Source organism: Aplysia californica, unplaced genomic scaffold (assembly GCF_000002075.1).
Source record: "Aplysia californica isolate F4 #8 unplaced genomic scaffold, AplCal3.0 scaffold00060, whole genome shotgun sequence".
Classification (NCBI taxonomy): Eukaryota; Metazoa; Mollusca; class Gastropoda; order Aplysiida; family Aplysiidae; genus Aplysia; species Aplysia californica.
In genome coordinates, this window is record NW_004797330.1 from 365,944 (window position 1) to 393,575 (window position 27,632).

The following is a 27,632-nucleotide window of genomic DNA, read 5'->3' on the forward strand; positions in this document are numbered from 1 at the left end:
TCTCGGTGAGGTGCAGCGTGTAGCGTGGCGGAGTGATCTCAGAAATATTGGAGGAGAGAGTGAGGGAGAGAAATAGAGGCCTCAAGACTACGTCGTGGGCACAGTTTCGAGCAGAGAGAGAGAGGGATGTGGTGGCAAGGCACAGTGCGCGCTACTGATTAACGTAACAAAGACACGCTCGTACTGACGATTCACAGAAAAAGAGACCGCCGTTATTTCTGAGGAAGGAAAAAAATCAGGGTGAGTTGATTATGTTTTTACAAATCGTCCACTTATTACATCTTTACAATCTAAGAGAAAGATGGTCCGGTGTGTTAGGGCTGTGCACGCGCACGCATCATGTAAAGAGATCAGAGTAGGGAGGCTTGTGCCTTTGCTCAAAACACGCTGCACTGTTCGTGTACGGGCGAATTTTGATTTTGAAGAGAGAGAGAGAGAGAGAGAGAGAGAGAGAGAGAGAGAGAGAGAGAGAGAGAGTAACACACACACACACACACACACACACACACACACACACACACACACACACACACACAGAGAGAGAGAGAGAGAGAGAGAGAGAGAGAGAGAGAGGCTACACAATGTGAATATCAACATGTTCTTAGAAGTTCCGTTTGTGGGTGAGATCACCATAAACACACATATGCCTGGGGGTGAGTCTTAAGGTTCGTAAATGTCACGTAAACAAAGCACCACACGAAAAGTGTAATCTATGTTCGTGCCCTGGAGAAGGTGAGCCTACCCCCCCCCCCCCCCCCCGGCACCTCCAAACTCCCAAACCCATTTCCCCCCCTGTGTTTCTGTTTAGATATATATATATATATACATCTATATATATATATATATATATATATATATATATATATATATATATATATATATACATACACCTTTCCAGCCCAAGTTCAGGTGCCTATATTATTATTATGGCTAGCTGTAACTGAAAGGGTCTTATACAACAGGATTGATTCAAGAAGGTACAAAAGTGTAACCAGCATGGTTTACTTTTATAAAAGCCCTCCCTTTCTCCCTTTTTGTTACAGTCAAGGACTAATAAATTGATGTCATATCGACTAATAAATTGATGTCATGGGGGGAGGGAGTGAAAAAAATCAACTGAAATGCCGAGACCACAATATCAAGGGACAAAACGAAATCTTTTCCACTGTTCATATTTCAATTTTCGTACTCTAGTAAAACTAGATTAGTGACAACAGGAGTAATATTTACTCACTGCATTAATCATTGCATGTATGTGCGCACATGTGTGTGTGTGTGTGTGTGTGTGTGTGTGTGTGTGTGTGTGTGTGTGTGTGTGTGTGCAAGTGTGTGTTTGAGAGAAAGAGATAGAGAGGATAGAGATCTAGATGAAAACATCCATTGGAGGCAAAACTAACAAAACTAACATAACATGAACAGATAACATAGGTTGTAACTTGTATTTATGAGTATGGTATAACTTGGCCATTTTCTCTTTTCACATGATGCACAATGTACATTGCGAATAAACTTTAAATTACTGAAATTCTTCAAAAATAAAATGTTATAGTGAAATGTACACTTTGCACAGGTACTTTTGAGACATAACGATTAAAGAAAAAAAGAATAATTTGGACTCAGGACTTCAAGAACGCTCTAACAAGAATTTACTGTATTATTCATTGTCTTGCGGAGTGGCATAAGTTTCGGCCTTGAGGGGATGGGAAGCAACAAAAGACGTTACTGTGTCATGAACTCACACACACACCCACTACTTGCTCTCCCCTCACTGTTTCATTGAGGTCCATGAACTTGCGTGTTGATCAGCTCTATGCAGTGGCGGTGGGTAGTGAAGGGCTCACGGGCTTGAGCCCCTACCCCCTCTCCAACCACCACCCCAACTCTATCCCAAAGTAAATGAAAGTTTTTTCATAATGAAATAAGCAGTTGAAACCGTTATGACCGCACGGAATGAACACAGAGTGATCAACTGGGCGGCTTGCTCGCTTATCCAATCACTGTTGTCCCCGCTTACAACTATAGTAACCCAGCAGCCAATCAAATGTCTTTAGGGCTCAGCAAAGACGAGCCCTTTTCCCACAGTCCGTCCTTAATGAAACTTTTCTTGTAAAAAGGTAGAAGACTGGGAAAAAATAACAATGTACCGCGGGCTCACGCTCTCCTAGCCCTGACAATGGGGTGAAAGTTTACGATACACTTTCCCCCACAGACACAGATACCTATGCGCTCATTGGTTCTTTGTTGGGTGCGTTCAACTTTCTCGACTACACGGCCTAATGCAGTAACTCATAGAAGTATTATGTTTGAAGTGCTGTGTGTGCATGTTTGTGTTTGTGCTGCTGAGATTTAACAGTTATAACTTTTTCATCACACGAAAACTAATTAAAGGAAATTTGGAGGTGAATCGGCTTCGTCCCCACCATCAACAAAAATTTAACTAAGAACAAAGAGATTGAAAGCAAAGGCAACTCTTCTCGTTTTAATGGTTATCAAACTGCCGTGGCTCGCCGTGAGTATAGAAAAATCATCACTGTTTAATTCCTTTTGCTTTCTATTTGGTGGTAAAAAACTGGAAGAAACCTAAGCCCCACCCAAATTTTGGTCCACCCACTGCCACACTGGCTCTATGTGATTAAATTTTTACCCATTAAGTATCACTTGTATCTAAACCACAGTGAAACATCTGATGAAACTAAAGTTTAGAAAAAAAAAAAGAATCTAGCCATTGCATACTCACAGCAGGAGGTGAAAAAAAAGGATTTCAACTCAAGCGTATTTATGTTTGAGTTGAACCCAAACATAAATGTTTGATTTATAACAAATGAATGTAAAGGACGGCGAGGTGCTGTGACCTGAGAAAAAGATCAACTCAAGCGACTTCAACACAAGTGGAGTCAAGTGTAAAAGTATTTAGTAACATGAACAAACTTGCATTAATTTATAAATCTTTTTACTTAACATGGCTTGGAGAGAGCTACTTCTGTAGTGTAACAGATAAGCACTTTGGTGTTGCACACGGAAGACCTGTTTTATGTGGGGAAAATTTTTATTGAGTGTCTCCATCTTTCTCCTGGAATGTTGTATCCCTCTCAGCCTAGATTGGCCTAGATAGGCAAAGTCAAAGCAGCCTGCCTCCTAAAGGATCTAATTGGAGTCATGGGGGTGCGGGGTGGGTGGGTGCTTCTATTTTTAAAAACCAAATAATTTTAGTGGCTTAATAAGATTTTAAATACCAAATACATTCTTAACCTGACGTGTTCATCTACCTAAAGTGTTCACTCAGTATTGTCAGAAATAGCAACTGTTCATGTATAAACCATGTGGTAAATGACAAAAAAAGCAAAAAAAACCCCAAAAAAACCCTCACGTAGTTGTGATAGTGGAAGGTGGAGAAACTGCTGCAACTTTAACAGCATTAATTTGTAGGGGTAACAGAGTTGTCTCATGGTCTGGTTGCTGGACAGAGAGCTGTGAGGGTGTGGTTTTACATTCTTTTATCTTCCACAAAAAGACCACTTTATATAAATGTTCCTTTTATATATTCAACCAAAGTGAGAAAGGGTACCTGGCTAAGATTATGAAAGATAAGGGCTGTGGCGCCAGTCTACTGCAATGTTTCTGATTCAGCTGATGTTCTGCCTACAGAATGGTCTAACGGCGGATTTAGATGACAGTCTACCAGTTTATACAGGCTTGTGACTTGTGATAAGGATCAGTTTACAGGTTCTGTGTTGTAGGCTTGTGACTGTCATTGTAAATTTAGCAACCGAGTTGCCTGTAGGCCCTAATGATTCAGCGCTGTTTTTAAAACTTAATTGTTTAGTCATTTGTGCTGTATATATATATCTCCTGATTATTAACATTAGGTTCAGAGTGACTTTCTTTTCCTCAAGAACAATATCAGAAGAACAATTATAATTAGCGCGCACTTCTATTCGATTATGATACTTGAAATGTATTATAATCCATCTCTTGACCTGTCAGAGAAAGCATTGCAAGAAAAGTTTAAAGGAAGGGACACAACTCATATATATGCTAAAAAACTTGTAATATAGCCTATGGGTTATATTCCTTTGTAAAATTTGGGGTAAAAGGTAAGAATCATTCTGCAAAATCATTAAGGATGAGAATAAGTCTAAAAATTAAGATGTCATCAAATGTTTATTTTAAAAAGGAAGAAACATATTCACCTTCATCAGTCAGAAGTAAAAGACCTAAGCTTCTGATTTGTATCAAGGAAAGATACGAAAGGTCACTTTTGCCCTCATCCTTTGAACTTGTAGTATGACCTTTAATTTAAAGCATGCAATATCAGAATATTGGGTTACAATCAGAATACTAAATATATATCAAGTTTAAGACTATTACTGTTAACAATCATTATTGTCCATTTATATTATTATGCATGTGACTGTTAGCCTGTTTGTGAGGGCAAGCATACAATTATATTATTATCTTTATGTGCACGGATTTGTATGGAGGAGAGAATGTGTGAGAGACTGTGTGTGTGTGTGTGTGTGTGTGTGTGTATGTGTGTGTGTATGGGTGTACGAATGTATGTGCATGTTCATGTGTGTGTGTGTCTGTGTGCCTATGTGTGCATGTGTGTGTGAGTGGGTATGTGTGTGTGTGTGTGTGTGTGTGTGTGTGTGTGTGTGTGTGTGTGTGTGTGTGTGTGTGTGTACGAGGTGAAACACCAAAGTAATGTGTCAGTATCTGTACAAAAAAGTTTGATTTTATCCTATATATAGGGCTAAAATTTTTAATTATGGCTGATACCATTAATACATCCTGATGGATATGTGAACATTTTCTTTTATTCTGTAAATATGCCTATTGCTTGTTCATATTGCTTGTTCAAGGTCCTCTTGTAATGTTAAGAATTTTTTTCCCTTGTTGCTGCAGGACTACCAGCCTGAGCAGTGAAAGGTCTTCAAAGAGATAAATATGACAAAATCATCTTTTAGCCCCCATCAGAACTTGGATGCTCCACGCCATGGTTATGAGCCATCAGATGAACAGGAAAAAATGGTCATGATGCAGGACAAAGTGTCTGGCCTAAATTTACCAACAGAAAAAGAAGGTGAAATGAGATCAAATGCTTTGTACAATGGTGCAAGTGGAGAGGAGGTGTTCATCACATGTCCGCTCAACTCATCTTTGGAGGGTGGGGAAGAAGAGATGGAGGCACAGCATGAAGCCAGGCACAAGTGGGGAAGAAAGACGGAGTATGTGCTGTCCATGGTGGGCTTCTGCGTCGGGCTAGGAAACGTCTGGAGGTTTCCTTATGTGTGCATCAGAAATGGAGGAGGTATATGTCCCCTTCCCATTTATATTATTTTCTTAGTTACAGGCAGATTTTGCCCAAACTCGGTATTGAAAAACTTGTTGAAAAAGGATAATTCACCCAGTTCCACTGTGGCTTGTCTTATGGTTGCTATGATATTAATATGAATTTCAGTTTAATAAACAATGCAAATAGAAAAGGTTATACCCTTGAGTAATGACAAATAATAATAAATTGCTTTTATATAGCGCATTTCCACTAAGAAGTGCTCAATGCGCTGTACAATAATACACAGAACATATGCAGTGCACAGCTCCTACAGTAATCCTCTTTCTCTCTCTCTCTCACTCTGTCTCTGTCTCTGTCTCTCTCTCGCTCTCTTTCTCTCTCTCTCTCTCTCTCTTTCTCTCTCTCTCTCTCTCTCTCTCTCTCTCCCTCCCTCCCTCCCTCCCTCCCTCCCTCCCTCCCTCCCTCCCTCTCTCCCTCTCTCTCTCTCTCTCTCTCTCTCTCTCTCTCTCTCTCTCTCTCTCTCTCTCTCTCTCTCTCTCTCTCTCCAGTACGTCCTTGAGTAAAGACAATCTCTCAAAGCTTACCCAGAAACACTCACACACATTGATGAATTCACACAGTCATAAATTCTTACAGAACAGAACAGCATGAATAATTGATACTGAGAGAACATAATAATAGATACTGAGATAACATGATATTTGTATTGGGAATGTCGGAAATTACAGATTGAAACTGGACTGAAACAGATGCATTTTAAGTGCTAATTTAAATTTTGATAAAGTGGTAGACTCCCATAGATGAGCTGGCAAAGTGTTCCAGAGGGAGGGGGCGTGGTGTGAAGAAGCTCTCCCTCAGAGTCTCTGACTTTTGTTTTGGACAGGTCTTAAAAGTCTTTTCATCGCCGATCTTAAAGGCCGAGATGGTATATATTGGATGACCATGTCACAAAGATATGATGATGCAATGTTGTTGATGCACTTAAAACAAAGAACAAATATTTTACACTGAATTTGTGCTTTTTCTGGGAACCAACGTAGTTGAATTAGCATTGGTGTTATATGCTCTTTGAGAGATTTCTTTAAAATTATGTGAGCAGCTTGGTTCTGGAGTCGCTGTAATCTATTTAACGTTTCAGTGGGAATGTTTCCAATCTATGAATTGCAGTAGTCTAGACGTGAAAGGACAAAAGAAGAGATGAGGGTTTTGATGGAATCAACACTAAGATATGTTGACATTTGTCCTATTCTGCATAGTTCTAAATTACATTACTTTACATAGATGGTTTATCTGATGGTGCACAGAGAATTTGCAGTCGAAAAAAAAGCCTAAATTTTTTGCTTTATCTGTGAAAAAGATGTTATCATTCCCAATACATATATGGTCAAAATTGCAAAGCAATATCCCTGGTTTGGCATTGCAAAACAGAACTTCGATCTTATCTTCCTTCATTTTAAGTCTGTTTGATATCATCCAGTTTTTTACCTCCACAATATATTTTTAATGGCTTGTGGCAGCCACAAATCTGTTGACAGCAAGATGTAATGGGATATCGTTCTCATTTTGTAATATTAGCTGCAACTTGTATCCAATATGAAAATGGTATCTGTACATTTTGATTCTTTAGAAAAATTTCACCTTCAAATTGTTCTTTGCTTTTGTAGACTTGAATCACTGGATTTTTTTAAAATGGCACTTTAAAAGTGTTCATTGCTATTGCACAAGTAAGTTTCTCTGAATAAGTTGCAGTGCTGATTTGTGACTTGTAAATGTGCATTTTTTATTCCCCAGGAGCGTTTTTGATCCCATTCTTCATATGTCTAACCTTGTGTGGCCTTCCCCTTTACCTGCTGGAGGTCTCCATGGGTCAGTTCGTCTCTTTGAGTCCTTACCATGTGTGGAGCATCTGTCCTCTCTTCAAAGGTATCCCAAAAATTCTTTTGGAGCAATTGTGATTCATATGATCTAATTTTTGTAAAATATTTGAGATAGAGAAGAGTATTTCTATTTCTCAAATTTCCTTTAAATTAAACACTTGCCAGGTCTGTGGAGTATCCATTTTATTGCACCATAATTATTCAATCACAGCCATGTTATTATAAGGCAGTATGAAAACAGATTATTTATCTATATTGTCCAAGCAGAGACAGATCTACCTCTGCTCTGATGTTTTCAAAAGAGTTTTAAAAATATGTGAAGTAGAACTGTAGTCTCTGCCTAATCATGTGCTGTCTGAAAGCATGCTTATTTCTTAACTGCTTATATATCTTCACACACACACACACACACACACACACATACAAACACACATACGCGCACACGCACATGCACACATGCATGCACACACACGCACACACACACATAGACACACACCCATACACACACACACACACACACACACACACACACACACACACACTCCGACTCACACATACACACACTAATATCTGGTACACTCTCGTCTTATATTTTCACCTCAAAAAGTGAACTGCGATAAACTGTTATTTTTGCTACAAATTAAGATTTGAGTTTACACACTTTTTGTTTTTTTCAGTTATAGGCGTAAAGTTTAGCAGCTTAAAGGGTTTAGTCAAAAATATGTAAGGTTCATTAAAAACACGTTATTAAACTTTTAAGAAATGATGTGTTCAGACTATTAAAAAAATAACACCTGTAACTGCATCACACACTACTGGAATTCTTGTGTTCACTGGTGATTATTCCATATGTTTATTTATCTTGTTATGTAAGGGGACATTATAATATTGGTGTTAATGAAAGAGATACCTATTTGTTCTAGTCTGAACTAAAATTAGAATGAAACGGCTCTATCATTTCATCCCCCCCCCCCCCCCCTTTTCAATTTCTGTTCCAATAAGTTACAAAACCCAAGAACAGCAAGACAATTTTACTGCCATGCTGAAAAGAAAGCATGCTCTTTACATGCTTTGTTGAAGATTTAATGTTGAGGTAGGCGCACTTGACTGTATTTGAGAGATAAATAAGAAAATAACTTTAAAGTGGTTGCCTTTTTTAACAGATTCACGAAATTGAAAGCAGCACCTATGTATTTAGGCAGAGACCACAATCTGAGTGTTCTCTTTGTGTTTGCACATGCTATTGCATTGTATAAACCTGCAATTTCCAAAGCTATGCTGAATACGGGGTGCCCACTACGGATGTGATCGGCCGATCGGGCAGATCGCCTGATCGGGCAGATCGGCCGACTCGATCGCCTAAAAAACGAACACTGTTTTCAGTTTCAGGAGATCAAGTCGGGCGATCGGCCCGACCCAGCCATAGTGGGCACCCCGTATTAGACTGTAATGGGGATGTTTTAGATGCTCATACAAGTTGTGAGATTGGTTTGATAAGATCTCTTGGTGTCATTAGGGTCATTTAGTTGAATTGTTTGGGTTGAAAAAGCAAAACTGTTAAGAAACAAAAAACTGGGTTCTCTGTCCTGTAAAGACACCAGGCATTTAAAATTCTGTGAAGAGGGTTATTCTAAAATGGAAATGCTGATCTGTCCCATACGTATTATGGTAGACAGCTCGTTGTTTGTCAGTCGTTTGAATTTTATCGTCTTATGGATTGTTGTATGTAGATGATGGTCACATCATGCTTTTATCTCTGGGCACTCATGGTATGTTAACCATTGGTTTTTCCAGGGAAACCTGCTGACCCTCCCTACCCTAATCTTTAATATAATTTCTCGTTGAAGGTATGTGCAGCACCCAAAAGAATTTTGGGTGTCAACTTGTCAATTCTGGGATTACAAAATATTATGATATATGTTTTAAACATAAAAATGCTTTTTATGTTTCTCTCTGAACACTTTCATTCTCATTTTCAAAAGCTCTTTAATACAATTTTATGTCATCATCATAACAATCATCATCTTTGTTTTTCCCTGCAAGATATTTTTGTGTGGAAGCCCATTCAGTACACATTGCTGTCACGGCTGTGCTGCAAATTCCTGCTCCTATTGCTTTGTTCTTCTTTCTCTCTTTCTTTGATATTCTTCTTTGCTTTCTAGCTTTGTGTTTGTCTAAGCTTCAGCTTGATGTGTTTATAAAAACCTTAATTTTAGTTATTTATTTTGCTTTGCTGAGGAATCAAACATTTCTTTTCATACTTTCATTTTTGAAAGACTACTGTTTCTATAATGTGTGTTTTTTGCTGCAAGTACATGAACAACATGGCTTCTGTATATTTCACCAAAAGTCTGAAATCTTAAACACCAACAAAAGCCATAAGATCATCATTTGTCAAGGCATTTATAATAAAATTGTCTGATAATCATCAATAGGGGAGAGCGATGAGGCTTCAGACACAGGGTGACTTTGGATGCGAAGTCCTGCTACACTATTTATTGTACACACTTTTTCACTGGACGTTATAATGTGTCAAATGAAAATTCGCATACTATGTACTTTTGCTGTCTCATTGTGTGAAACTTTGTGTCTGTTGTGAAGAAATTGTGTTTTCAACAAAGGTGTATCTAAATATTCATATCTTAATTTTTAAGTTGTGCAAGTCATAATCTATGATTGAGGATCTCTTTTAAGTACCAAAGTCATAAAATTACACACCAAGCTTTCATGATGTCTACTTCAAGAGCATGTTTTCTACACTACCCTATGTAGGGAGCTTTCCAGACTGGGTGGGGTGACTGTATTTACTGTCCAAAGTCTCATGACAACTTATGTAACAGTAGTGGGAAGGAGAATTACTATGAAAAAGTGAATTTAAGAAAAGTATTCTTGTGTTGTTGTTGTATTTCCCAGGCTGCAACCAGGTCAAGGAAATATGAGCCTCCCAAAGAGAAAATATTTTAAATTCAGAAAATATGAAACTCACCATGCATGCAGTTGCCAATAACTGGTTGTCCTTGTGTCACGCAGCAGCTATGTACAATGTAAAGAAATGTACTCTGAAAAACTGTTTAAAATAGTATGAGAATATTTGATGAATTGTTCAGGGATGTTCTTTGGTTTGTCCCCAAAGGCAACATGCTATTAAGCATATGAGTACACAATGGCAAACAATCTGAGCCTGATAAAAAACATAGCATATAATAAACAAATCGGCCAGAAAAAGACTACTTATCTGGATTCATTAACTGAAACAATAAACGAAGCATTTGAAATCCTGAACCCACAACATTGGATTGAATGACTAGTTTCAATCAGTACAGTCCACACCATTGTGGAGAAACTGGAAAATGATATTCCAAATTACAACCTCAGTGGAAGAGACATAAACAACCTAGATAAAATAAAGTTCTACATACTATGTGGTACAGAAAGTTAGAGAAAGTCCAATAAATCAGATCATAAGCAAGAAACGAATGAAAAGAGTTAATAAACCACATCAACAGAAGAAAGATGAGCATATCACAGTAGTTGTCTTCTTCTGAGCAAATGGAAGGGTCCTCTCACTTTCAGCAAGTTTCCCTTGATGAAGATTTGATGCCAACAGAATGAAATTACAAACACTTCAGGGTGTTTTGTATGATGTGATGTGGACCAATGGCCTTAAACACTGAATAAACTTACTTACTTAAAACCATGCCACCATCCTTTGAGCCAGATGATGTCTGACAAGTTTATCAAAGTTTTCTAAGACTTTGCAGACAAGTTTAGAAGCAGAAAAGAAAAGAAAATGCTCTTAATCATGGACAATCATGACTCTCACCTTTTTGTCGAAGCCTTGGAGTTAACTATGAAAAATGGAATGGTCATTTTAACTCTCACTCCTCATATGTATAACAAAATACAATCCCTGGACATAAGTGTCTTTGGCTCATTCAAAACCTAGAGCCAGACAGCAGATGACTGAGTGAGTTGCAACCCTGGACAGGCAATCTCTTTTTTTGAAACTCCCACTTTAGTGCAAACCACAAGGGAGGCTCAAAGCCCACCAAAGCAAAGGCTGGATCCAGAGGCATTGGAGTACACCCCTTTCAGTGGAGTGTCTACGCTGGGGATGATTTATTTATGTCCTGTGTGTCTGACCACCCATAACTAGAGACACAACTGGCACCATCTTTGTCAAAGAGTTCCACAATTATTGCCACTCAAAAATGATATTGGATACACGAAATACACTGTCTGAAGTCACTCCCTTTTGTGTAAAATTTCACCCGTGTTTATGAGATTGTCTGTGCATAGTGGGGTGTTTTGGACATCTTAGGGTAGTTCAGGTTTTTTTCCTTGGTGCAGGAAACTGATATCCCTAGTGGTGATGCCCAAATAGCCTCAGTGGTAATGAATGTCTTTTTTTTTCTTTTGCCGAAAATTTTTGTGGACTTTGAGCGGTGGAGCCAAACATGTAAAATGTCCAAAGCCTCGCCGCTCTCCCCTTCTAAAGGTGAAAGCATTTAATAATGGTCCATTGGTTTGGAATAAACTGCCAGAGTATCAAAGAGAGGCAAACTCATTGACAAGCTTTAGGAGGGTGTTAAAGACATCACTTGTGTCTGCCCACGTGTGTTTATGTATGTGTGAGCACACGAGAGAGGGAGGCCATGTTTATTCTTGTGCTTTTGCTATTGATGCATATTATTTTTGTTCTCAAAATTTTTACTGTTAATGCATTGAGTATTCACAGATTGAAAATGTGTTTTTATTGTGAACACTATTAGTATCATTATTTCCAATTTTATTGTTTTTGTGTACCTCATTTCAAAAGTTTGTGTTTTACTCAGTGATGTAGAATAACTCTTGAAAAAATTGTCAAAGATTTTTTATATCTCTTCCTCTTAACATTCAACCCTTTTTTTGATATTTTATATTTGTGGGATCGTCATTTGTTGAAGTTGTTGAGTCTCAGGTTTAATAGCAGACTTCCTCTTAATATTCAATTCATTTTTGGATTTTATAGATCTCTGAGATTGCCATATGTTGAAGTTGCTGAATTTTAAATGTAATGGTAAGATAGCACATAGCATTTACCTCATTATTTGATGTCGTGGTTACTCCACCTCTGGTTTTGTGGAAATTTCCATGATTGCACCTACACAGCTCCCTTTGTTCAAACAGGAATTGGGATCTCGATGAATGTCCTGTGCTTCCTGTGCTCCTGGTACTACAGCATGATACTGGCATGGTCACTTATCTTCCTGGTCAACTGTTTCCGTGACCCATTGCCATGGACAGTGTGTGGGCAGTGGTGGAACTCACCTAAGTGCATTACAAGACACAATGTCTCTTCAGCAAGTGCCGACAATAACTCCAATAACTCCTCTTACTCGTTTGGACTCAATAGTACTGCTTCCACTCTCTTTATTGAAAATGGTACGTTTTTTAACTCTTCTGTGAACAGTACGACAGACACCACTGAGAAGTTTGTGGGAGCCAGTGAGGAGTTCTGGATGTGAGTAGTTTTTTTCCTGCGTGATATTAATGGACAGTTTAGGAACTGCCAGTAGTAAGACAGTTATTTATTATCTTTAAGTATTATAGTGTGCAGTGTTTTGTATTTTCTCATGTTATGGTTGCTTTTAATCTAGCATGGTTGTTTTTGCTTTTACCCAGAGTTGTGTAGCAGTAATGAGTGTGGTTGTTGCTATTGAGAACTCTATGATATACTGTCTGTTTTTTTACAGTGAAGGAAAGAGAAGAAGTGATCTTTTAGGTTCCTAAGTGTGAAGCAGTGAAATAATGCTCTCTCTTTAAAAGAGAATATATAAGCTAAGAAAAGAAAGAAAATATATATGAGGAGGTTTTTATACTGGACCTGCCATCTTTATTCATATATATATATTAGAGCAACATATTGGTTATCACTTGTGAGGCAGCATGGTGAAATCAGGCACTCGTCAAAATAATCAAAATCAAAGTGAAGAAACTGACATTTTTTCGCAGGTTTGGATTTTTCATCGGATTTTTGTTTTTCGGCTCAACTCCTTTTATGCCCAATAAAAACACATTTCAGAGTGGATCTTACTGAAAAAAGTTGATTAAATGCTTAAAAGTTATAAATTTTCAGTTTCACAGGCTCTCAAACTATGGAAATTACACAAATTTTGGTGGCCATTTTCTTGCTAATTTTACCTCTGAAACCAGGCAACCCCACCTTCTTCAATCCCAAAAATCTCGACTTGTATCCAAGATAAATGTGTATTATTTTAATCAAAAGGAAGGAAAATGGACAGACTTTAAAATGATACCAATAACTCTAAATGCCCAAAAAATTTACCAGCACCTGATTCCACCTCGTCATGTCACATTTCCCCTGTTTATGAAGGCTGTTATGGTAATTCTTTATAATACATCATTTATGTTCATTTTGTGGATTTTTGTTAATAGACAAAATTCTAATTTTCTTTCAGTTCTTTTTGGTTTTGTCAAAGTTGAAATAATAGAGGCTTAACCTTTGACATATTTACACATCAATGGTGTTATCTGTCCTTGTCGTTTTATGCAAGAAAAATTCTGAAATTATGCAAAATGAGCCCTAAAATGTGAAATTTTGCAATTCTGTTAATTTTAACAAAGGATGATAAAGGAAAATAATCAGAAATTATGCACAAAAAAAAGATCAAATTTTGCTAAATTATGCGGGGTGCATAAAACCAAGGGGACAGTGTTATGCACATCAATGGTGTTATGTTTTATTTGTCTGAGTGGTTTCTTGACAATTTTCCTCACCCAAACAAAAATAACAACTCTGATATAAGTGATGTGAAATGACAGAAGTTAGCGCTCTTATACTATTTATAGTGCGTGCAGACTAGTGATACTGGTTATTGAGGACCCACTGATCGAAGTCAGTGATGAAAATTCAACCAAAAAAATTTGACATATTTTTTCCAGTTACTCTTTCAGAGCCACCTCGAAATGTTCCCCTTTTATTTTTCAGACGAAATGTTCTCCAGCTGTCTGATGGTCTCCATGATGTTGGTAGTCTTCCTTGGCAATCGGGTGTAGCTCTTTTTGTCTCCAGTGTCATTGTCTTCCTATGTATTGTTAAAGGCATTCACTCATCAGGCAAGGTAGGCAATTAACCTTTCATCTTGGAATCAGGTGTTGATTATAATTATAACGCTTTATTGTTTTCCTGTCCCTGTTTTGAAATTATACAAAATACTGATAAACTTGATGTCCAGCAATTTAACACAGTGTATGATGGGTTATTTCTTTTGTTGTTGGTTTTAAATTTTTAAAAAAGAAAATGTTAGATTTCTAGAACTGATTTGTCTGCTTTCATTTTGTCAGGAAGTTATAATGCAATAACAATATATAACTGTGCAACTTGCGACTTGAAAGTCGTACAGGTTAACATTTCAATCACATAACCTCTCTTTGTTATTTTGCATAATATTTAATATATAATAAGACCTTTCTCCCTTTTCCTTTTTTTCAGGTTGTGTATGTTACAGCTACTTTACCCTATCTGCTTCTTGTCGTGCTTCTTATCAAAGGTGCAACATTACCTGGAGCAATGGATGGTGTCATCTTTTATCTCAAGCCAGACTTCAGGTTTGGTTATCATTTAATAATTCAGTGTCCATTTATGAGAGAGAGAGAGAGAGAGAGAGAGAGAGAGAGGGAGAGGGAGAGAGAGAGAGAGAGAGAGAGAGAGAGAGAGAGAGAGAGAGAGAGAGAGACTATCTGCTTGTCTGCCATCCACCCATCTTTCCCTCCTTCCCTCTTTTCATTTTTTATCTCTCCATTTTTCTATATTTATTGTACAGTCAAAAGTGTCACAATACTCCAGTGATGCTCAAAATTCCTCTGTGTTTCAGCAAACTGGGTAACCTTCAGACCTGGGTTGAGGCAAGCGTCCAGGTTTTCTACTCTCTGGGACCTGTCTGGGGTGGCCTCATCACCATGGCCAGCTACAATAAGTTCAACAACAATTGCCTCAGGTAACATGTCAGTTTGGGATACAAGATTATAAAAATGCTTCTGATTGAACGACATATACTTCAAGCAACATATGCGCTTGTTATTGGTAGCTTGCATGTCTTATCTACACATTAACTCATTCGAGGCCCAGGTTTTGGAACAGATTTGCACACAAGACGTGCGATTTCGGGTCAACTTTGAAAGCCTGCCATTATTTTCCCTTTTGATATTTTAAAAGTTTTTTGTCACTATCTACACATTCAACATTTGGACTTTGCCTCAGATCTAACCCAAATTGTCTGGCTATATATTCCTAAACTTGTCAGGACCCCTACAAAAATGGTGAGACCAAAATTTAATTTTCTTTCCCTCTAAATTGACAGTGAAGAAATGCAGAAACAAACAAGATAAAGTTACATGACAACAATAATGCTGCTAAAAACACATCACAACACAATTTACAGTCCAAATACTGTGAAGAATTAAATAGTTCCAGTCACTGTGAATAGTCCTTCTTTGTATTGTACTCCTCGAAGATCTGTGTTCTTTGTCGCCTCGACTGCCTTCACAAAGAGCCACCGAAAATTACAAAAAACTATGCTGAAGGGTCACAGGTAACTAAATACAAAATAGAAATGGCTTAGCAATGTCAAACAAAAGTTTGTTCCCTTGAATACCTTAATTTGTTCTTCTACAACGGTCGAGAAATGCTATCGGACGATGCGTCTCCAGCGGAGCTCAAGGCTATCGGACATTGTCAAATGCATCATGAATGAGTTATGCTCATTTTTTTTGTTTTGTTAAGATATAATTCTGGGAACAAGGTTCATAACCAGTCTGTGTCATATTTGAAAGATAGCATACTTTATGAGGGAAAGTTTGCGCCTACACAAGTATTTTTCTTTGTTTGCTCATTTTATGATAATAGTCTCACATGTGAAACCAAAGTGTATGAAAAGATATGGCTAGTGAGAGTGGAGGTTGACATATATTGCATATTTTGAAAGAGTATTTTCTTTCATCTAAAAAAAAAAAAGAATATAAAGCAGCTCTACTTGTGCTCCAGATGGAACTGAAAATTACTTGCTGTGTGGGGGGAAGCTTTTTTTTCTTGTTTTTATCCCAGTTTAATGCCCTACTGGACATGTAGATCATTTTTGAAGGTAGATTTAAAGGTCAGAAGAAAGAAGAAAGCCTGAAAGAAAGGCTTTTCAGCCCCTTCTCTGTTGCTTTCTAAATTTATTTCGTGGTTCTGGTTTATGAGGGTTCACATGAGAGATGTGTGACCTCATGCAGATCAACTAGTGATATGTTTCTTGGTATTGCTCAACTGGAAATTTTAGTTCAAAATTATTTTTACTATGTCATTATTTGTCTGCTGTTGTATTGATTTCAAATTTAAGCCCAATTTATATTTGTTCTCTGTTTGTGCTGTGTAATTGATAATTATAGTTCATCCCTCATAAACTGATGTCGACCTTTAACTTTCAAGGAAGAAGAACAGTTATTGACCTGTGTCTATAGTATAGGTATATTTTGGCAGTTATTTACTTCTAACCTGAAGGTGTTATAAATTAAACTTCAATTATTGCAATCTTACAAAGGTAAAAGTCATAAGGAGTCCAAATTATCTTCTTTAGTGAGTTATCAGAGTCAACAAAAAAGTTTTACAAGAATTTCTATGTCTATCTGCATTGTTTTCCTTCCTTCAAACATTTTGAACCACAAACTGACTTGAAAATATGCTTCTAATAAAAACTTCTTTTTTTGTTAGGGATGCTGTTATTCTTTCTTTCGTATGTGAAGGCACCAGTGTCTTTGCTGGCTTTGCCATCTTCACCATCCTAGGACACATGGCACACAATCTAAAGGTACCAGTCGCCAATTTCTCTGACACAGGTGAGGATGGGTCTGAATCCTATGAGTCTGTGGCTCTGAGGCAAAGGTTTTTATGTACAAAACGTTTTGGAAGGTAAAAACTTTTGACTCTGGCCTTGTGTTGTGTGTAAATTTGTAACAGGGTTTAAAATGAATTCTAATGTTACTGAAAACTTAGAGGAAAGTAAACTGTCTCAAATGTTTAGAAATTCTCTATTGTGGCTTTTTTCATTATATTGCTATATGTTTTGTTTTTCTCACCTTCTTCTCTTCTATCTATTTAGTTAAATGTTTTGAATACTCTTACTTAAAAATGCATCATTTATCACCCAAAAAAATAAGTAGGTTTTTTTGCCCAATACTCCTTAGCATTTTCAATTTGTGTTGATGTTTATTGGAAACTAGCCGGGCCCCCTTTTGATGAAAGGAATGATCGGTGCATTAACAACTGAAGAAAGTCATTGGCCTACTATATTTACACTCTACTGGGATGGAGCAATAAATCTTGAGAGAAAAGTGACACATGTGTTTCCAAGTTGCCAAATATGTAATAGATATATAGATTGATTCTCTATTCCGCTTTTGTGGTTGTACACTCCATCATTTCAAAGGTGTGGAAACAGTGCGCATGGCTAGTGAATCGAAACCTCTCTTGTTTATAATGGCGTCTTAGAAGACAGACTTTCCCAAGATGAGATCTAAACGAAAATAAGGAAAAAATGAAAATTAAACTACAGTGACTTCAGGCTCCTTAATGAAACTGTGCACCCTTTAAATGATTCTGAACCTCCTTTTATTTTGTCAAATTTGAAAGTTAAGTAGTTCGGAAGTTTTAGGCCGCCAAAGTTACCAACTTTCACAAATATAATATATAGAGATTACTATATTCTGGTGCAATAATTCATTGCAAATGGACTCAATGGGGAATAGACCTTCAAAATTGTGTCTTTCTGGGTATAGTTGTAGGGTGCTTCATTAGCTCATTTGGTATCAGGGTAGACTACAGAGCGGATGGCCCTGGTTTGAATCCCAGACAGGGCAATCTTGAACTTAGTTTGTTTTGCATAGTCTTAGTTGTTATTAACCTATTCAGCTCAGAGAAGGATGTACTCTCATACCGGGAAAAGCCGAATGACTGTCACAATCGGAGCCGGGAAAAATAAACTTAAGGATGTTATCGGATTTGGTTTTCAAATATTCGATAACTTTTATCATTTTTCGCGGGTCTTTCCTGAGGCAATTTACAGATTTTCTCAAATTTCCGTGTATTGCTGATGTTGATCCAACCATTTCTGTTGGGAAAAAATTCCCTACAAAAATCCAACTTATCCGACCTAAACAAAAATTTCCGACTTTCTGACTTCCCTGGACACCGTGCAAACTGTCTAAAAATATGTTTCCCGATGCCATAACACATTTTCATAGAAAAATTATTTTGGTTAGGTGTACTCAGTCATTTAATAGTACGCCTTTTTCCACACTCAGTTCCTAAAAGAGATAGAAGGTTAGATCAAGATCGACTTATAGAGCAAATAGCTCCTCGATCAGTGATAATTATATTCGACATCTAAATCATTTTCTTCTTGATCTGAAGACTTGTTATCTGAATAACCAGGGTCATTGTCAGAGTCATTTATCACTTCATCATTGTCTGCATTCATTTAAATTTGTCAAATACTTCAAGTTGAGTGCAATTCCTTTTGAACTCATTTGTCCCTTTTCACATTCAAAATTGCTTAAAATTTAAAGCAAAATATCTAAAGGGAGCTTATTGATCGGTTAACCCAAACGTGTATATATTTGTAGAAACTTCAATTGGCCTTTGTTTAGAAACTAGATAACTTCGCTCATAAGTAGACTCATCCATAGTTTCAGAGAATCAGTTTAGTTTCGGGTTTTGTGATTATTCTCGTCCTGTCTGATGGGCCTTAAATAACCTTATAGTGTTGACAGGGGCATTAAACCTGTACACTTACACTTTTTTTTTTGCATAGTTGCAATAAAAAAGTAGTTAAATAATTTGGATATGGCTGTTATGAATGATGTTTCATCACTAAAAAAAAATTAATAGTAGGAAAATGCTCAAAGTAAATCTATTTTAGGGTATGAGAATCATGTTTCCTGCCACAAATGGTAAAGCTGATTGTGCCATATTGTTGAAAACCCTAACTCTTAACCATTGTGTTTTATACAAGACTCACGTTACATGACACAAAAGAAAATGTTTCTGCTGATTTACCCCTCTTGTCTTATTCCACTTCAAGATAGATTCTTGTAAGCCTCAAGTAAATGATGTATCAAGTGAAGAAGCACTGTTCCAAGAACACATGTATTGATTGTCTTTTCTTTCTTACAATTGCTTTCTCTTTTAAACTTTCAGACCCTTATCACTATCACCTTCTGTTTGTTCCCTTTACCTATCATAATTGTTGTGAAATACTCTTGCCTTGGATTTCTATTTCAACGTTTTTGTTTTCAATTGCTTCAGGTCCAGGTCTGGCATTTGTGGTTTACCCAGAGGCCATCTCCTACTTACCAGTACCACAGTTATGGGGAGTCCTCTTTTTTGTTATGCTTTTTACCCTAGGGCTGGATACTCAGGTTTGCTTTTGTGAACATTATTGTGTGAATGTTTGAAATGAACTTTGTAAAGGGGACACTGAACTGTATAAAAATTTGCACTTTAGGGCGAGCCAAGTTTGAAATAATTGACAACTGAAAACTCTACAGGAACTAAATTGATAGCAAAGTTGTTGGAAAACTTGCTTTGATGTTTGGTAAAATCTTGTCCCTCTCTTTGATGCATCCAGTATCTCAATTTCAGTGGCCACGCTGTATTTAAAACTCGTTCATTGTATACTGCTTAGAAATTGAGACTTTTAAAAAACTGATGTTTGTAATGATTCTTATCCCATCAACACAATCTAAGATCTTTGAGAGTGCCAGCGCAACCAGTGTGGTAAATGTCCCTAGAATAGGTTAAAATACTGGATAGGATCTTATCCTTACTCTGGAGTTGGATTTACATATTTGTTCCCAAGTGGAAGAGCCTAACAAAAAGAAATATATCTCATATGCTTGTATTGTTTGTGCTAAAACCAACATGCTAGAATATTGTAAAATGATTCGTTGCTTGCAACATGATTAAGTGAAAGTTCAAAAGAATGAAAATATGTTTCAATTTCCAAGGGGTCATCACAAAACAGTAGAGCAAGAAGAGCAGCAAAAATTGCTCTATTAAGGGTTGTTTCACAAACTTGATAAACACCAAGATCTCTGTTGTACTCAACCCTGGCTTAGGTTACTTAATAATAAATGTTGAAGTCAGTCAATGTTGTAGGTTTGCATAATGTAGAAGAGAGAGATGAGTATGTGGTTTAGGTGCAAGTCTTTGCTTTATGTCAACTGTTTATTTTTCCTCTTACCTAACTAAGACTTAAATAATGGTGGTAAGGGTTCCTTTGGGAACTATAGGAAAGTTTTGAAAAATAAGATGAAGCTGGAAATGTTTCAATGCTTAACCTCTCAATAGAAAATAAAACTGCAAACAATAAGAAAGAATAGATAGCAGTGAATATGTGAATTACACAAATTGACACAAAAGTAGTGGAAAATGTGGGGATAAGAGGGAAGTCTAATTATTGTGATGTACTAGATCAAGGTTATTTAGAAATGTATGTTTATATTGGCTCACAAAACCTAAAGCAGCAACTGCATTTAATCCTGTATTATATTTTTTCTTCTTTCCAGTTTGTTATGTGCGAAACAATTCTCACTACAATTGGTGATCTATGGCCTCAGTTTGTAGGAAAATCTAAGGTCATTTTTAAAGTGGTTTTCCTGTTCATACTGTTCCTCATCAGCCTTCCATATGCTACAGAGGTGAGCACTTTCTTCTTCCAGATCAGATCTGTTTTCACTCTTTCTTTGTATTTCGAGCTGTACTTAAGTAATAGTCTGCTGGGGTAATAATATAACTCTACAGAGCTTTCTGTTGAGTGGGGATATGTTCTATGCAAATGCTATTTATTTCTTATATAACTAGATACTCATTCCCCACCTGAGTTAAGTGAGGGAAATTAGTGTAAAGTTCCTTCCCAAAGACACAACGTTGGATTGGATTCAAATTGACAACCTTACAGTTGCAAGTCAAGGAGCCTTTCCACTAGGTCTCTGACGCCACAAGTCCAGTTGTAGAAAGGGGAAAGATGTCTGTCTTTTCTTTTGGATTTAATATTATTGTAATTGGAGAATGATCATCGAGTTTTTTTTATTGGGGGGGGGGGGGCACTTTCACCAATGTTCAGTTGTGTTATTTATCATTGTGTGTTAGAAAAATTCGATTTAATTTTTCATATAATTAAATTGTTAGTTGGATGCTATGCATCCCTATCTTGTTAAAAAATCTTTACTGTACTCAGGGTGAATGGAATTTGAGTAGAGATGGGAGACTTGTAGAAATGGGCATGCCTCCCTTTTCAAGTCTTGTATGAATCTTCTTTAGTTTGAGGAAAGCTAAAGGGTCAGACATGATGTCAATACCACCACTAATCCACTGATGATATATAGGAATACCTCATTAATAATGATAATAATAATACATTATGATGGTGATAATGAATGTGGTATATGGCATAATGGGGCAGAGGGGAACTGTTGAAATGTGATTTGTAAGCTCTCTAAGGATGAAACGTGGCATTTGCTCAATCATTTGTTTGTTTGTCTGTCTGTCTCTATAACTCAAAGTTTCTTTGTATGTGACTGCTTACAATACATCAGTGCTTTGCCTTTGTTTAAAAAAAAAAAAAGAAGCATTTTACTGTTGTGTGTTTTTACAGGGTGGCATGTATCTGTTCCAACTGGTGGATTGGTACTTTGCCTCTTTTGCAATGGTTTTGGACGGACTACTGGAGCTAGTCGTGGTCAACTGGATCTATGGTGAGTGATCTCCACCTTTTCCCTTTTCTGTACTTGAGGTTTTTGTTTTTATTTTTTGTTACACACCACGGTGGACATCTTCCTATAGGTCATTATGAATGGCGAAGTCTTAGTTAGGCCTACTGTATTTACTAAAAGTACCAAGTGGAGTTTGAGCACACTCAGAAGAACTAGAATATTGTAGTTCTTGATTACAGCCAAAACTTTCAGCCTTTTGTTCGGAACAATAAGTCGCCAATAAATGAACATATACCTTTGATGAGATAAGGATAAGGAGACTAGAAAATGAAACGTTAAGCCAGCTTCCTTTTCCCAAACCTGTGTATGGTATTGATTTCTGGCCATGAAAGGCTAGACCAAGAGAGGCAGATTGGAAACTAAATTATTAAGGGGAGGAGCGACCCTTGATTTTACTGATTTTGGGTCAGGCTATGCCATGTAGTTTCCCTCTATTTTGTAGCAAGTCCTGGTGCTGCACGAAGTAATTAGAAATCTTTAAATCTTGTCAGATTGTGAGCATAGTGAGTTGTTAGTATTAAATATCGATAGATGTAGATAATGGGATATCCTGCAGATTCTAATTGATTTTGTCTCGAAATCTTAACTGTAACTACTAAGCCTATTGCCCCTTTGCTAACTTTCCAATTATGCACCACCTTGTCTGCATCTCACACAACACCACTGGTACCAATAACTCCACATGCCCAAAAATTTACCAGCACCTGATTCCACAGCATCATCTCTCTCTCTCTCTCTCTCTCTCTCTCTCTCTCTCTCTCTCTCCCTCCCTCTCTCCCTCCCCCCCCCCTCTCTCTCTCTCTCTCTCTCTCTTTCTCTCACTCTCTCTCTCTCACACACACACCCACACACACCCACACACACACTTATATATATATAATATACTATTATTTAGAAATTCATTATGATTTTGAGAGTCACTGATTAACATGTGCAGTCCTAGATTATTGAAACATGTGTAAATTCTTTGTCCAGATGCAATTTAACTTTTGTGGTTTTACACTTTAGGCTCTTCACGCTTTCTGGATGACATCAAGATGATGATTGGCTACCGACCACCCTATTTGTTTGTTGTATTCTGGAGGTTCATCACACCAGCTATTTTATTAGTAAGTTCAGCCACTGTGTGATGCTGTTTTGTTGCCATTTTTTAGTTAAAAAGTTGCCACAAAAAGTGGCAAAAGTTGCCAAAAAAGTTGACTTTAGTTTTCAAGCTTTCAACACTCTGTGACGATGTATATAGCAAAATGTTGATAAAGGTAACAATCTAAAGCACCAGAATTTCTTGTGCTCTGTTTTAAGCATCCGGAATATTATTTGTAGTTACCCAGAGTGTAAAAACGTGAAAAATAAAGGTTTCGCAATAGAATGAAATTAAAACTAAAACAACACATAAACAACCACAAAAATTAACAAATTAGGGCGCCTGTCCACCTATCCGAAGATTGGCTGTTTTAACCCTAAACGTGTGTAATTCAAGAAAAAGTAAGCCTACTGGATATTACATGTAAATTATGGAATCTCACACAATTTGGGCGTGCCAGTGTCAGTATTCGGTTTTGGTGGAGACACGCTCAAACATAACACATTTATATTTTTTAAATGGTAGGAACAGCATTAAATTAAATGACATTACGCTGTTTAAACACCAAAAAATAAAAATAAATCATCAAAACAATTTTTAGAAAAATTAAAACACAACAAAGAGGAAAAAATAAAAAACAAACTGCAATATGAATAGTATGTAATGTACTTATATTCTCCGCATGAAAATAGATACACATGGACATTTTAAAACTTATCAAAATACTGTAGAACCTGCCCTGGCGGCCACCTCTATAAGACGGCCACTTGTACAAATGGCCACTTTCCATTTCCCCCCTTGCGTTTTTTCTATATAATTTAACTGTGTAAAACGGGCACCTGTCCAACGCGGCCGCTGCCACCATATTTTAACGCACAGCAATAACACCTGTCTTAGATGGCCACCTTAGTGACTCTGTTACGTTTTGTCATTAATTATGCATTGTCCCCTGGCGTTGTGGGCGAGCCGTCATAATTCAATCACCTATCGTTGTTGTTAGGTAGTCCCTCCAACCGATCATGTTGCGAAGGCCCTTCCCACTGTTGAACAATAGGTACCAATTTCCAGCTGCTGGTGAGGGAAGCGTGTGATCCCTCATAACCCATAAGCCCCGCCCAGAACTCATACACAAATCGTAAGTGAGATAAGTGGTCACTGTGTACCCAGTCTGTAACAAAGTAACAATGGACGTCAACATGGACTTGTGACAGAAGCGTCGCTTGTTCTTCAAGTGGTGGTCACCCATATGTTTGTTTTCCCATAACACTCAGTCCTCCTTGTCTGACACATTTAGTTTTATTGTCACCTTTGCACAAAATCAGCAACAAAATAAAAATAGCCAACAAAATACAAACCAACAACAACAACAAAAACAACAATAATCTGCCTACTTTTGATTGGGAATGGGATTTGTTTTCTTCATCTTGATCAGTCATGCCTAAGACGGCCACCTGTCTTATACGGCCACTTTTCTCCTTGACAATTGGTGGCCGTCTTACACAGGTTTGACTGTACATGTCTATTATGCACCAAACGCAGATGCTACTTTAAAGAATTCTTCTGTGGTCACAATTATGACTAACAAGTAAGTCACAGCAGCAGGTGACCAGATGGGACTTTTTTCAAGTTTGTAGTGCTTTCTTTGTATTTTTTCATTTTATGTCAACTGCTGTGAGTTATCCTTGCTCCTGATAAATATTGTGACCGATGGCCTGCCAAAGCCTTAACGAATTCTTTTCTTGAGAACCCATTTCTTTCCACTGCACAGTTTCAGATCAAAATGTAAAAGTCTCTTATACAATATCCTTGTTCTTTTACAGACGGTGTTTGTGAGTACTTTGATGAGTTATGGACCTCCTGTTTATCACGGCTACCACTATGACTCTGTGGGAATTGGACTTGGAAAATTTATAGCCTGTGTTCCACTTATTCCTATTCCAGCGTATGCTGCATACCTTTTCATAAAGACCCCTGGTACTTTCATACAGGTTGGTAACTTTAGAGATAGTTGGCTTTGTCATTGTACTGAGGGTCCTTTTTAGTGTGAAAAGAAAGCATGTGTATAGTGACTTGGAAAAAAATCTCTTCACTGAAAACTTACATCAATAAAGTTAACATAAGAAGTAGAATTTATGAATTGAGCTAACATGTAGCTTTCTTGTGGAGAAACAGGCTTGCCCCATATTCTTATTTTTTGTTTTGTTTTGGACACAAGATTGTGATAATAAAATGTATGAGAGAAGGTGACGGAGGACTTTGATGCAGCTGCAAAAGCTTGATCCTTTGTCATTTGAAGTCTGTTAAAAGCAGTGTATATAGTGCTCTTGGTAATTATTTCAGAGATTCTTACTTTTATCGCTGGTTGTGAAATTAAGTGTTCTGCTAGGCAAACAAGAAAATGATTTTAAATCAATTTGAGGAAAGACATAGATCTATTATGTACGTTACTTTGATTGTTGTGCAAAAAGAAAGGTTTGAAAAAAAAAGCATTTACAAAACCCTCTGACTCTTGTATTTGAATCATTTTAACTCTTTTTGTCCTGCCCCCACGGACTCTGTGCCCGTCCTGGGGCTGTAACAGCACAGGAATTAGAATTCAAGGTGTTTATTTCGAAGTGCTGTATTTCTTACATTTTACTCTTATATTTTAAGGAAATTTGGCAGTTATGTTAAAAATTGAATGTAGAATCTGAAAATGTATGTGGTTAGGGATTTCACCAATTGCACCATGTAGATTCTGAGGTGTATTCCACCCTCCAACTTGACCCTGATTGTCAGGCATACGACGTCCCCTTTGATTTACAGATCTATCCCTACCCATAGATACTGCATGAATTCCAGTACTGGTCCCTTCACCATGATCTGAATCACTATTAGATGAGTCCAACTCCTGTTCGTTGTCATCCACAACAGAATTTACAGCTTTTGATTTAGAGCCACTTTTTTCAAATTAGTCTAATTCTACCTCACAACCCAGCACCACTTCTTGAAATACTTCGTCGGTCGTGAACAAGTGTTTTCGAGACGTATTTCAAGCTTCTAGGCCCATCAAAAACGAGAAGAAACCACTGTTCATTGGAAAATAGAAATATTCAGACTGGGCTATCATCACCATATTTATTTGTGTATTTTGGTAATTACAAGCAGAACTAGCTCTTTGATGTGACTGTATAGCTGTTTCGAGTTAACTCATAGCCTGGCCTAGTCCTCGGTTCGAGTATACTCTTAGCCTGGATAAAAAGAGTTAATATCAAAATACTAGCCTGTAATTTATAGTTACTAAATCTTTGCTTAATTTATTTTGACATACTCTTCATGTTTCAAAGTGAACAGAAAAGAGGAAAGAAGGGAAAGGACTTTTTAAAGATTTATTCACAAGTCAGTGTTAGCCCTGCAGTTTAAAATTTCTTCTTTCTTTATCTACAGCGCCTGAAGACAACATTATCTCCATCCAGCCAATGGCAACCAGCAGACAAACGACTGAGAAGTGGGAAAAACTGAGACCGTTAAGCTTCTCTGGATTAGCTAAAAAACATCTGGGGTTGAGCACATTTCAATTTCTCATTTTTTAGCTTGTGTTGGTAGCTGTAATTTCTATTGCTGATTGTTTACATTTTGTAGCTCAGATTCTTTCTGTATTATGTTCCCCTTTAATGTGACTGTGTTCTTATGCCATAATTTATGTGCATGAAGAAATTCATGATTTTTGTTTCCGGACTGATTTTAGCATCCTTTAAAGCTACCGGGGGTTGAAGCCTTAGCTCGGTCTGATGTTGGGTCCTTGGGGAATGGCACTTTACACTTGGCTCGGTCCTTTCAGAGATGAACATTGAACTCGGAGGTCCCACCTCTTAAATAACCTATTAGTGTTGATAAGGGTATTAAACTCATACCATTTCACTATTTTTCTCTAACGCCACCTTAAAACTTAAAATAGGCAGCACTTCATTTTCATATATTTAGGAGCATAAATAATGAGGTCTTCTGTTTGTTTCGGGGGACATATTTTTATGATAATTAAAGCGGACACCTGAATAAAATAATTTCCCAAGCTTAATCTGACACAGTCTGTGAAATGTTAAAAATGTTTCTGGTTACATGAAAGAGATTGAATCATATTCTGATATGTTACAAGGAAAAATTCTTTGATCTACAGTTGAACCTACCAAAATGGTAATCTGTCCTGTCCGAGATGGAAAACTGTCATAACAGAATCTCTCCCCCCCCCCCCCCCCTTCCACCTTTGACAGGATCAGTATCAGTTCCTCTAAATGTATCTGTCTAACATAGAAACCCTCACAATCTAGAAACAGACAGAGGAGTTTCTTCTTTTTGGAGGATTTTTGCTTGTCAAAGGTGGAGAATGCTTTGCCTGCTTTTATAATGGCTTTCCAGCTGGTCCTTCTGGGTTTTTTTTTAGGGCATAGTTTTACTTGGCTACAATTGTTTTTTGTAAGATATATTTTCCATCCTAGTAACTCAAGTACTGATGATCAGAATGCATTGACACCAGGCACAAGGATACTTGATACCAGAGGTGAAAAAAAGTTTTCAAAATTAC

General features: G+C 37.3%; 1 protein-coding gene across 1 annotated transcript; it reads left to right on the top strand.

The window, feature by feature from the left end:
* LOC101849993 (sodium- and chloride-dependent glycine transporter 1) lies at window positions 1–27,628 on the top strand. Its single transcript, XM_005093222.3, has 14 exons — window positions 1–240; window positions 4,906–5,311; window positions 7,088–7,219; window positions 12,343–12,676; window positions 14,165–14,297; window positions 14,669–14,784; window positions 15,051–15,173; window positions 16,928–17,052; window positions 19,520–19,632; window positions 20,782–20,913; window positions 21,870–21,969; window positions 22,996–23,096; window positions 24,892–25,059; window positions 26,498–27,628. The coding sequence occupies exons 2-14, from the start codon at window positions 4,948–4,950 to the stop codon at window positions 26,570–26,572; spliced, it is 2,016 nt and encodes a 671-aa protein (XP_005093279.1). The 5' UTR covers window positions 1–240; window positions 4,906–4,947; the 3' UTR covers window positions 26,573–27,628.
* Window positions 27,629–27,632: the final 4 nt, after the last annotated feature.

Excerpts from the sequence above, each read along its gene's own strand:
- LOC101849993 (XM_005093222.3), top strand. The coding sequence starts at position 4,948 with ATGACAAAATCATCTTTTAGCCCCCATCAGAACTTGGATGCTCCACGC. Across the intron at positions 14,785-15,050 it reads TATCTCAAGCCAGACTTCAG|CAAACTGGGTAACCTTCAGA; the intron begins GTTTGGTTATCA and ends TCTGTGTTTCAG. Across the intron at positions 20,914-21,869 it reads GCCTTCCATATGCTACAGAG|GGTGGCATGTATCTGTTCCA; the intron begins GTGAGCACTTTC and ends GTGTTTTTACAG.